Source organism: Acinonyx jubatus, chromosome C1, assembly GCF_027475565.1.
Source record: "Acinonyx jubatus isolate Ajub_Pintada_27869175 chromosome C1, VMU_Ajub_asm_v1.0, whole genome shotgun sequence".
Classification (NCBI taxonomy): Eukaryota; Metazoa; Chordata; class Mammalia; order Carnivora; family Felidae; genus Acinonyx; species Acinonyx jubatus.
This window is the reverse complement of record NC_069381.1, coordinates 179,946,463-179,958,758: the sequence shown is the minus strand read 5'-3', so window position 1 is coordinate 179,958,758 and position 12,296 is coordinate 179,946,463. Positions and strand designations below refer to the sequence as shown.

The 12,296-nt window shown below is 40.4% G+C and overlaps 1 protein-coding gene across 9 annotated transcripts in view; it reads right to left on the bottom strand.

Moving 5' to 3' along the window:
- The window catches only part of CCDC150 (coiled-coil domain containing 150), a 94,303-nt gene that overhangs the window by 11,035 nt on the left and 70,972 nt on the right, over window positions 1–12,296 (bottom strand). For all 9 annotated transcript variants that reach the window (XR_008295503.1, XM_053215484.1, XM_053215485.1 and 6 more), the window contains 5 exons: window positions 8,885–9,013; window positions 7,344–7,513; window positions 4,967–5,060; window positions 4,005–4,174; window positions 2,715–2,841 (listed from right to left, as the gene is read on the bottom strand). Coding sequence is in view for 8 of the 9 variants with exons in the window: in XM_053215484.1 (XP_053071459.1) it covers window positions 2,715–2,841; window positions 4,005–4,174; window positions 4,967–5,060; window positions 7,344–7,513; window positions 8,885–9,013 (690 nt within the window). In the remaining variant the exon portion in view is untranslated. The remainder of the gene's footprint in view (window positions 1–2,714; window positions 2,842–4,004; window positions 4,175–4,966; window positions 5,061–7,343; window positions 7,514–8,884; window positions 9,014–12,296) is intronic.

Below are 12,296 nucleotides of genomic sequence, written 5' to 3'. Positions count from 1 at the left end.
TTGGTTAAGTGTCTCTTTGTTTTGGGTCAGGTCATGATCTCACGGTTCATGAGATTGAGCTTCACATCGGGCTCTACGCTGACAGTACAGAGCCTGCTTGCGATTCTCTCTCTCCCTTTCTCTCAAAATAAATAAATAAACTTTAAAAAGGGGAGGGGAAATTGTTAAAAAACAAAAAAAACAGGCCCAAAATGGAGTCAGCTGTCACCAAACTGAGACTTAATGCTTCAGCGATTCCAGAAATGGACTCATAAACCAGTCCATCAGGAATTGTTTGATCAGTACCAGTTAGGTCATCTGCTTGTATAAGACCTGCCATCCCCTAGAGGAAAGTACTTTGCAGTAACCAACCTGCTTTTATACCTAATGTAAGTTGTTCCTGTTCCCTTCCATGAATGAAAGCCTTTCATTTTGTACAGGTCCTTGAAGCTCCTTTTTATCTGCTAGATTGGACACTACCTGATTCGAATTGAGTTTTGCTCAAACTCTTAAAATGTTTAATATGCCTCAGTTTATCTTTTAACATTACTTAAATCATTTTACAGAGCTCCCTTCCTCCTCCAGTGCCCTTAGTGCTGCTTGATTTTTAGGACAAGGTGGCAGCAGAGAAGGGAGAAGATAAGAACACAGTATTCTGAATGGGTGATAGTGTTTAACGTGCAAAGTTGTTTGTATCTTTTGTTTCTACACTAACTCATTGTTTCTGCTACTAACTTCATGACACAGTGCTGGTCTTTTATTACTACTCAACTAACTTCTTGTTAGCTATTCTGCCATTATTTTAATCATAGCTTTGTCAAAACTGGGTAAGCCCTAACAACTATCACTTACTTTGTATTTAATATGTTTGGGCACTGTGACAATGACTTTACATATATTTTCCAACTTAAAAACAAAAAGTAGGGGTGCCTGGGTGGCGCAGTCGGTTAAGCGTCCGACTTCAGCCAGGTCACGATCCCGCGGTCCGTGAGTTCGAGCCCCACGTCAGGCTCTGGGCTGATGGCTCAGAGCCTGAAGCCTGTTTCCGATTCTGTGTCTCCCTCTCTCTCTGCCCCTCCCCCGTTCATGCTCTGTCTCTCTCTGTCCCAAAAATAAATAAAAAACATTGAAAAAAAAATTAAAAAAAAAAACAAAAACAAAAAGTAGTTATGATGATTTCCATTTTATGACTGAGGAAATAGACTCAGGAATTATTGCAGACAGTAAATGTACACATTGTTAGTAAGAGGCAGAACTGGGACTCTTAAGTGGTATGCCTTGAGCCTACCCCTGATATCACACACTCACTCTGCCCTTGGTCTCCTCACAAGGTCACAATCTCCAGTGATCCTTGTTAAAAGGATCTACATTTTATAGGTATTCTGACAACTATCTCTGATTAAAGGTCTCTTTAATTTCAGGGCACATTTTTGTTTCCCACAGAATTTTGTTTCTAACCTTTAAAAAACTTTTTAAAAAAAATACTCATTTTTTGAGAGAGAGATGGAGACAGAATGTGAGCAGGGGAGGGGCAGAAAGAGGAGACACAGAATCTGAAGCAGGCTCCAGGCTCTGAGCTCTCAGCACAGAGCCTGACGCGGGGTTTGAACCCACAAACTGTGAGATTATGACCTGAACTAAAGTTGGACGCTTAACCAACTGAGCCACCCAGGCGCCCCTCTAACTTTTTAATATTTACATAGTGTTTTGTAATTTGCAATTCTTCCCTCCCCTTTGTTGATGATACAACATTTAGTGTCTGTTTAATGATTTTTCTATTAAAATTGCCTTTCGATTTGTTTTCTATTTTCACCTGAGCCATGTTGCTTGGCCCTAGTCTTCTAAAGCCCAAAATAACTGTTCTGGTTTCGAGTCTTCCTATCTCCTGTTTCTCCTTCATTCTTGCCTATTCTCCACTACCACCAGACTAACCTTCCTAAAATTGTGCTTACAGTGCACTATCCCTTTCTCAGAAACTCACAGGGCTCCACTTTGACTGGAAAGTTCACCTCTACCATTCTGACAGTCAAGGTCAGCTGGTACCATCTCAGTTGACCACTCTTTCTTAGACACTTCCCAAAGTCTGCTCTGATCAAGAGAGAAATCCTATTCATTCGGTCACACATCCTGTTCATTTCTCTAAGCTTTGGTCATCCCCTTATATTGGGTGTCCCAGCCCTGCTGGTTCTGTCTCAATTGTGTACTTTCATTTCTCTTCTTCTATCACCCAACTTTCCCTTGCTTTGAATTCCTTCAAGATTGTACCTAGCCTCTAGTTACTCAACAGAAGTCCTCAGCTGTTTACCCTATTTGTCTCCTTTTGTAAAGAGGAGATCATAATGAAATAAAGGTCATGTAGCACGCACCAGAGCATGGACCATACATGCCTCTCAGGAGAAGGTAGATGAGTGATGGGTGCCGGTGAAGCAAACTGAGGGGACAGATGATTGGATGTCTCCCAATGGCCACTTCCTTCCTGTAGCCCTCAGTTATCACTGTCCAATGCAAAAGCTGTCATTGAGACATTCCTTTGCTGGGCAGAGAACTGTCTATCAGAAACTTTCTATGTTTCGATTTACAAAGAGCACAGAGATGGTTTGATCACTTTGGGCTTATTGGTCAAAGAGGAATGAAAAGGGCCAAAGAACAGCTGCAGCCATTCTTGGAAATCCTGCTACTGGTTCTCCTCTTAAAAGATTCACATCTAGAAACCTTTTTGTCACTCGACTGCATACCTCAGTCATTTCCCGTTGCACTGTCTTCTTTGCCGTTTCTCTCTCAGTTTGAAACTGCTTTCTTAGGGCTTCTATGCGTTCAGCATGCATTTCTGCTTCCACTTTGGATTCCTCAGTCATCCGTTCTCTGTTTAAAAAAAAGATAAGTCACTCTTAGAAATCATCTTAGCAGGTAAGGAAGGCCTGGACGATCATGGGCAGCTGTCCAGAAAGTATGATTTACACATGAGAAGCACATCAGGCACCAGGTGAAACTCACTGGTCTGGAGCCCATTAACACAAAGGGAAGAAAAGCATTTACCTGTAGCATTAAAAGCCAAGAAGTCTTTCAACATCAAGAAAACCAACCAAGAGTGAAACACACACTCTTGTTTTAACCAGCAACCAGTCTTGAGCCAGCAATATTTCACTAGATAAAATTTGCACAGCTCATGGACAGGAAAAAATGCGTTCTCTGCTTTAGCTTATACCTTCCTCATATCCGTATGTTCATGACCTGAAAGGCATAAAGGTCTATGTGCACACTGCATTTCCCTTGGGTAAAGGTTTTCATGGAACGTTATTTATATCTAAATCCTATTTACCAAGGTGCAGTTTACAAAAAACTCTGGTGGCCTGACTTGAACTTGGTGCGTTTGACCTAATCTTAGGCCCAAAAGGAAAACAATGGTTAAAGATCTGCCTGGGTGGAGTCATCCCACTCCTCCATGGGTTCTTCCCATCCAGGCTGAGGCTATTCCTTTTCCAAATCATGCTTCTAAAGGACACATTAGCTTTTGATAGAAAAGGCTTGGCAGAAACATACAACATTCTTTAAATGTTGGCTTTACCTTCATGTGGAGCAGCAGCTTGACACCAGATGAAGGGAGAGCTGAAAAGGAGATTCACATGAGCATTCCCCAGCCTGCTGGCGGCTGCTGCTGCTCAGGATGCCTGGTTCCTAACACAGTTCTGCTGGAGTACTAGTTCCACGCAGAAGATGAGCATTTTTAAAAAAAATTTTTTTTAAATGTTTTTATTTATTTTTAAGACAGAGAGACAGAGCATGAGTGGGGAGGGGCAGAGAGAGAGGGAGACACAGAATCTGAAGCAGGCTCCAGGCTCTGAGCTGTCAGCACAGAGCCCAACGCGGGGCTCCAATTCACGAACTTTGAGATCATGACCTGAGCTGAAGTTGGACACCCAACCAGCTGAGCCACCCAGGCGCCCCTAACCAGTTTAGGTAAGTGAGCCGGACGTAACTCTCCCAGAGGCTCTTCCCTAATTTCACTGTGACTCTACTGCCCTTACTTGAAGGTTTCCAAATTTTGTCGCTCAAGTTCTTTGTTTTCCAATTTCTCCTGCACATGATCAAGCTTTGTTTGTAGATGATTATTTGTCTGGAGAGCTTGCTCCAGGCTCATAGCCAGTTTCCTGTTGTCTTCTCTAGCTACATCTAGAGCTTTCTGTAGAGGCTCCATCTGAAAGAGAGAAGACGCTCTTTAATTCTACTGTCACAGATAGATTCAAGAAGTTGGTAACACTATATACTCCTTACACTTTTTCATCAAATGCCATTGAGACAATAACTGGATGGAACCAGAACTAAAGATTCCAGATGCCTGGGATATAGATGTGAGAATTTACTGCAGACACTGCTTAGGAGACTCTTACAAAGCAATGGGAAAAGCAAGCTCTGCTGATTACTATGAGCTTTGAAAAATGGAACCAACTTCTTTATTTTAAAAATTTTAAAGTAAATTCCCCTTTCCAATCTTATAACTTCTGGTGTCACTACTTAAAGAGAGAAGAACTGGAAATTGTTCCTTGTATGTCCTTCCAGAAAAAGCTTATTTATACGAAATATCAAAGACTTTTTAATATATGTGCATATATACTTATAAATTCATGTGTGCATATATCCACGAGCACACACATGTAAGTGTGTCTCCTTATTAATAGTGGGGTCACTCCAGCTACTTCTGACTTAAATTACAAATTATTCCCTAAGCCCTTTAACTTCTGCAATCATTTATGCATTAATAAGTAAAAAGAAGTAAACTATATCAGAGAGAGAATTAGGCATGATTGTGGTCCTGGTTTGCCAATAAATGACTCACTGTAAGGTTACAGGCCCACTTCCCATTTGTAAACATAACTCAGACTTGAATGAAAAAGAGATTTACCTGATTACTTACCCCATTTTCCTAAAAGAGCAATGTCCCAATAAAACCAAAAATATCAATATTCTCATCTATAATAATGGCCTTTACCTCACTGTTGTGCTGGGCATCCACAACAAGCATTCTCGCCTGCCACTGGTCCACTTCTGCCTCCAGCTTCTGCACCCTCTGTTGATTTAGAGCCCTGAAAATGGGAGACACAGAAAGAGTGACTACAGAAAAGAACCATCTAGGAAGGATACCACTGGGAGCTACAGGGCACTCTTCTTCCAAGAAGCTCAAATAGCATATGTCATAAACTACAGATGCTCAGAATACCTTAGAGTTGGCAGGTGACAATTAGTAGCCTCAGCTTCAGGTTAAGAAACTAAGACTCGAAGGATTAAAAAGTTGTGTCATCTACGCCTGGGTGGCTCAGTCAGTTGAACGTCTGACTTCCGCTCAGGTCATGATCTTGTGGTTTGTGATTTTGAGCTCCATGTCGGGCTCTGTGCTGACAGCTCAGAGCCTGGAGCCTGCTTGGGATTTTGTGTCTCCCTCTCTCTCTGCCCCACCCCCACTCATGCTGTCTCTCTCTCTCTCTCTTAAAAATAAACATCAAAAAAAATTTTTTTTGTCCCATCTATGATTCAATTTGGATTGATACATTAGCTATCAATACTTGTCAATGACTAACTTATGAGCTGGTAATTTTATACTATATACATATATCACCAGTACAAAAATATATTGCTTCTAGATGGATGGGCCTGCTGTTGAGATTTTGCTTCTAAATACAATAGCTACCCAGAATCTTATTGTGAATGGTGAACAATTTGCAGTACCATCCCCTTGACTTTTTTATGTTCAGAGGCAATACACGTTTATAATATGCAAAAAACAAAGATAAGCACAATGGAGAATATAAAACTGGCACTTGTTCTCCCATAGCAGAGAGACAATAAGCACTAATACACCCATCACAATATATTTCAGAGGACCCGTTAAACTGAAACCATTTGCTCATTAACCTCAAGGGGAAACTTTTATGCAACTTGAAACTTTCAAAGAAGGAGTTTACTTCTTTTTTTAAAAAAATTTTTTTAACGTTTATTTATTTTTGAGACAGAGAGAGAGCATGAACGGGGGAGGGTCAGAGAGAGGGAGACACAGAATCTGAAACAGGCTCCAGGCTCTGAGCTGTCAGCACAGAGCCCAACGCGGGGCTTGAACCCACGGACTGTGAGATCATGACCTGAGCCGAAGTCAGCTGCTTAACCGACTGAGCCACCCAGGCGCCCAGGAGTTTACTTCTAAAACATGGCTAGAAGTAGGTCTCAGAATGATTCATCTAAAAATATTAATCTTTAAATAGGATACTAATAAATAGATAATTCAAACTCAACTAGGCACGGAGCTTCAATTATCTAGATAATTACTAGTCTGCAGACCCAAGGACAGGTTTAAAGGGTAGCAGTAATATAGCACATGAATTTCTAGAATACATACTCCTTTACATCATTACAAAATATGGGAATGTTGAATTTTTGAAAGTCATGTTTATTTCTACTTCCAGATACTCCCTAATTTTCTAGATCTTTATTTTTTTTATAATACCATGTTTTACTGAATAGGTCTACATTTCACTACTTCTGAAATGTCACGCTAAAATAGAGGACTTTTAGAGAGCAACAGAGTAAAGGGGGTGAACTGTCAGATTCATACATTTAGTGAGTAGTAAAATAGGGAGAGGGAAATATGTAAAACTTTGGGTTGGAATTGGAGGAAAAACCTGTTCAGGACTGAAGGGAGGTCCTTGATTTCAAACAAAAATTTCCCCTTGAATAAAGACTATACAAATAAGAACTTGGGTTTACAAAGAACATCGAATAGCACAAAACCCCATTAGGCGGAAGAAATGGCCAGGACAGAGGGATGTGGGCTGTGGGGGCAGGCAGTCTGCAGCAGGAATGGCTGGGCTACAGGCTGGGAACCCCGCTGGAGGCCGCAGCTCAGGTATAGGATCTACAGGGAAGAGCAGGTTGGGAAGTCTAGAGGCAGAGGTTAGTGCATTCACCAAAATCCCTTGCTTTCCAGTCAAATTCCTAAGATGCTTCCCCAAACAGGGGCTAGATCTTTATTTTAAAGTGACTTTGTTTCTCGCGGTGCCTGGGTGGCTCAGTTAAGCATCCGACTCTTGAATTTAGCTCAGGTCATGATCTCACAGTTCATGGGTTTGAGCCCCACGTCGGGCTCTGCACTGACAGCACAGAGCCTGCCTGGGATTCTCTCTCTCTCTCTCTCTGCACCCCCCCCCCCGCCTCTACTCACATGCTTTTGCTGTCTCAAAATAAATAAACATTAATAAATAAACTTAAAAAATGAAGTGACTTTGTTTCTTGACTGCATGCCACTCCTTACTATAATGGAGCAGACATGCTCCATTACATGCACAAAGACAAAAAAAAAAAAAAAAAATCTCCAGTACCTTTCTTTCTTGAGGCCTGCAATCTCTGAATCCCTCCGCCCAAGCTCTATTTGTACTTTTTCCAGAGCACCTTGCATCTTACTGTGAGAAGCCAGCACATTTTCCAACATAATTGTAACTTTGCAGTTGTCTTCTTTAGCCTCTGCCAGTTGTCTCTGAAAGTTTCCCACCTAACAGAAAATGAAACAATACAAAGATATTTGATCCTTTCTCCTTATTCCACTGCTGCTGAGTCCCATTACTTCTAGGCAAGAATATGGAAACCAAGCATGGCAAAATGCTAAGAGGAATAATTGAAGCATATTTTATTGTTAAGATCTTAAGTTATTGTGACTTTGAGAAAAGAAAACTAGCCCCCGCCCCCACCGCCACCCTGTGGAGGACTCTGCAGCACTTCCCCACTTTTGTCATGTCATAACATCTGCATTAACTGCAGACAATGGGATCAACAACTTCCTGGTTCTAGATGTGGTCCCAGGCTGGTCTGCTCTGGCCCTGATCAGTTATTATGGGACAGAAGAGAACATACCTGAAGCCCATCTGAATCAGGAACATGTTAGTTACACATAGTAGGAAGGTTACTGTTACCAAGGTCAGATGATTTTCAATAGAAAACATTAGGACTTTCAAGACTGGAAGTTAAAAAAAACACTGGGGGGTGCCTGAGTAGCTCAGTTGGTTAAGCGTCTGACTTTGGCTCAGGTCATGATCTCATAGTTTCTGAGTGTGAGCCCCGCACTGGGCTCCCTGCTGTCAAGGCAGAGCACATTTCAGATACTCTCTCTCCCTTTCGCTCTGGCTCTCCCCAGCCTGTGCTCGCTCGCTCTCTTTCATTCCTTCATAAAATAATAAAATAAAATAAATAAAATAAAATAAAATAAATAAAATAAAATAAAATAAAATAAAATAAAAACCAAAACCAACAGCAGTTAGCAGCGCCTGGGTGGCTCAGTCAGTTGAATGTCTGACTCTTGATTTCGGCTCAGGTAAGGAACCCACTGTTGCGGGATCCAGCCTTGCATCAGGCTCTACTGAGTGTGGAGCCTGCTTAAGATTCTCCTGCTCTCTTCCTCTGCCCCTCTCTCCTGCTTGTACACACATGCTCCCTCTCTCTCTAAAACAAAAACAGGAGCACCTGGGTGGTTCAGTTTGTTAAGCGTCCAACTGTGGTTCACGTCATGGTCTCATAGTTCATGCGTCAAAGCCCCAAGTGGGGCTGTCTGCTGTCAGGGTGGAGCCTGCTTTGGATCCTGTCTCCCTTTCTCTGTGCCCCTCCCCTGCTCTCATGTGCTCTCTCAAAAATAAACGTTTAAAAAAATAATAAAAAACAAAAACAAAAACAATTGGGAATTAAATCACGTATTTTTAAGGAAAATATTTTACAGCTCTTCTAAAGTTATCTTAAAAAAAAAAAAGCTCCTCTGATCAATCCTCATTCTTACCAAAGGTAACAAGAAATGAAGGAATACGACTTGACTTGCGCAAGATTTCTTAAGCACCTCATTTCAATAACAAACTTTCAAAAAGGATTGATGGCTTGCCTTCTTGCTCTCTCTGTCCTCCAAAGCCTCAAGGTCCCCTTTCAACTTCTGACTCTCTTTTAGGGCTGCATCACGACACTTCACTGCTCGGGAGAGCTCCTCTTCATTCTTTTCAAGAATGGATTTCACCTTAGTAGAAAACAAGGAATGATAAATAATTTGTCTAAAGCACTATAAATCAGCAATTAGAATAAGAAAAAGCAATTTGGACACCAAACTTAAAATGTTTAATTAAATATGCTCATCCACTATAATAAAAAAAACAACTTTATTAGCTACTTTTCCCTTTAAAGAAAACTACAAAGCAAAAAAAAAAAATCTGTGTGAATAAACATGAGCAAACCTAATATATGTCAATCTCCATGAAAATACAGGGTAAGTGATAAAGGAGATAAGACTATGAAGGTTAGATGTAAAATGGTGGGGGTGGTGGACTGATTATCCTGGAATTTAAAAATACAGTAAAACCTTGATTTGAGAGCATAATTCATTCCGGAAACATGTTTGTAATCCAAAGCACTTGTGTATCAAAGCAAATTTAAAAAAGAAAAAAATTTTTTAACGTTTATTTTTGAGGCAGAGAGAGACAGAGCATGGACGGGGGAGGGGCAGAGAGAGAGGGAGACACAGAATCGGAAGCAGGCTCCAGGCTCTGAGCTGTCAGCACAGAGCCTGATATGGGGCTCGAACTCACGGACCGCGAGATCGTGACCTGAGCTGAAGTCGGCCGCTTAACCAACTGAGCCACCCAGGCGCCCCTCAAAGCAAATTTCAAGAACCATCAGCTCAGTTGTGATCATGTGATGTCTGGCGTCACACACTACTCATATTGCAAGACATCGCTCCTTTATCAAGTTAAAATTTTTAGAAATGTTTGCTTGTCTTGCAGAGCACTCGCAGATCAATCCAAGGTTTTACTGTATAACAACTGAAAGAATATAACAAAAGGCAAGATGAATAAGTAGCGTCAAGAAAATACTGTTATAGAAGAATGCATCCTAATTAGAAGTATGAGAATTTTATATCCTTGAAATACTTTTTTTCTTTTTTCTACACATTCAAATGATCACAGTATTTTAAATATTATTTTTTAAAAATTTTGAAATAATTAGATTCACAGGATGTTGCAAAAGTAGTGAAAAGAATCCCACGTATTCTTCACCCTGCTCCTAATGGTGTGGAGACATCTTACACTACTGTAGTTCAACATCAAAATCAGGAAACTGACTTTGGTGCATTACTGTTCACTAGATTAACTGGCCCACAGAACTTACACAGTTTTCACCACTTTTTTAAAAACCTGCATTCATCTCTGAGCGCGCACATAGCTGTATGTAATCTGATGTCGTGCACATTATTCACGAACCATCACAATCACAATCAGAACCGTTCCATCACCACAAAAGAATTCACATTTGCTACTTCTTTGTGTATATACACACTCTCCCAAACCCATCCCCAGTCCTGCGGCAACCAATAATTTGTTCTAAATCTCTACAGTTCTGTCATTTTAAAAATGTTAAACGTTTTAATATAATTAACTTTTGCATAGGTAATACATTCACACTATTCTTTTTTATCAGCATTACCGAGGTAAAAATGACCTGCAAGAAGCTGTGTATATTTAAAGTATAGTTCTGACGTGTATAAGCTCTTGAAGCCATAATCAAGATAAGCCATTTCCATCATCTCAAAAGTTCCCTCATGGGGGCGCCTGAGTGGCTCAGTCCGTTGAGAATCTGACTTCAGCTCAGATCCTGATCTCAAGTTTGGTGGGTTAGAGCCTGCAGTGGACTCTGTGCTGACAGCTCAGAGCCTGGAGCCTGCTTCAGATTCTGTGTCTCTCGCTCTGCTTCTCCCTCATACTCTCTCTCTCAAAAATAAATAAACATTAAAAAAAAAAAAAGTTCCCTCATGCCTTTTTGTAATCTCTCCTTTCTGTCTCTCCTTGTTCCCACACCTCCATACAACTAATCTGTTTTCTGTCACAATAGTTTTTTTTCCTAGAATTTTATATAAATGGAATTGTATTGTATGTACTCTTTTTTTTGTATGGCTTCTTTCACTCAGCATAATTATTTTGAGATTAATTTTGATGTAGCAGTAGTTCAATCCTTTCTGTTGCTGAAGAGTGTTGTATTGTAGAACATACCACAGTTTACTTATCCATTCACCTTCTGAACACTTGAGTTGCTTCCGGCTTTAAGATATAAGCTGCTGTGAAGAGCTGTGTACAAGTCTTGGGTAGACATATGCTTTCATTTATCTTTGCTTAGAAGTGGAATGGCTGGGTTATACGTAGTGTTTTATTTTTAAAGAAACTACCAAAGCATTTTTCAGAGCGGTTATACCATCTGACATTCCCTTCAGCAGTGTTATGAGAGTTCCAGTTGTTCTACATCCTCACTAATACTTGGTATGAACAGTTTTTCAGTTTTATACATTCTAATAGATGTGTATCTCACTGCAGTTTTAATTTGCATTTCCCTAATGACTGATGTTTAACATCTTTTCAACTACTTATTTATCATCCAAATATCTTTTTTTTTTTGAGTTTTCTTTTTTGTAACCTTTATTTTTTTTTAATATTTATTTATTTTTGAGAGAGCACACACGTAAGCAGGGGAGGGGCGGCGAGAGAGACAGAGAATCCAAAGCAGGCTCCAGGCTCCCAGCTATCAGCTCAGAGCTCAACTTGGGGCTTGAACTCACAAATCATGAGGCCATGACCTGAGACGAAGTCAGACGCTTAACCAACTGAGCCCCTCACGTGCTCCATGGAGTTGTTTTCTTCTTAATGAGTTTTAAGAGTTTAATACATTCTTGGAGACAATGCCTTTATCAGATATGTGATTTGCAAATATTTTCTCCCAGTCTATAGCTTGTGTCTTCATTCTCTTAACACTTTAAAGAGCATAAGGTGTCAGTGCATCCGTTTTTTCCCCCCTTTAGGGATCATGCTTTTGATGTCAAATCTAAGATATCTCTGAGTAATCCAAGATAACAAAGATTTCCTCCTACATTTTCTTCTACAAGTTTTACAGTTTAAGATTTTACATTTAGGACTCTGATGCATTTTAATTTTTATATATAGTGTGAGGTATGGATCAAAGGTTTTTTGGTTTTGCATATGGCTATCCAACTGCTCCAGTGCCATTTGTTGAAAAGATCATCCTTTCTCTACCTTCACTTGTGTTGAAAATGAAATGTTCATTAAATGATTTTGAATTGGTAGCATATTCACATTATTCTTTATTTTTAATGTTTATTTTTATGTTTGAGAGACAGAGCGCAAGTGGGGGAGGGGCAGAGAGAGCCGGTGACACGAAATCCAAACCAGGCTCCAGGCTCTGAGCTGTCAGCACAGCTGACACACCCCAATGTGGTGCTCGAACTTACAAACCATGAGATC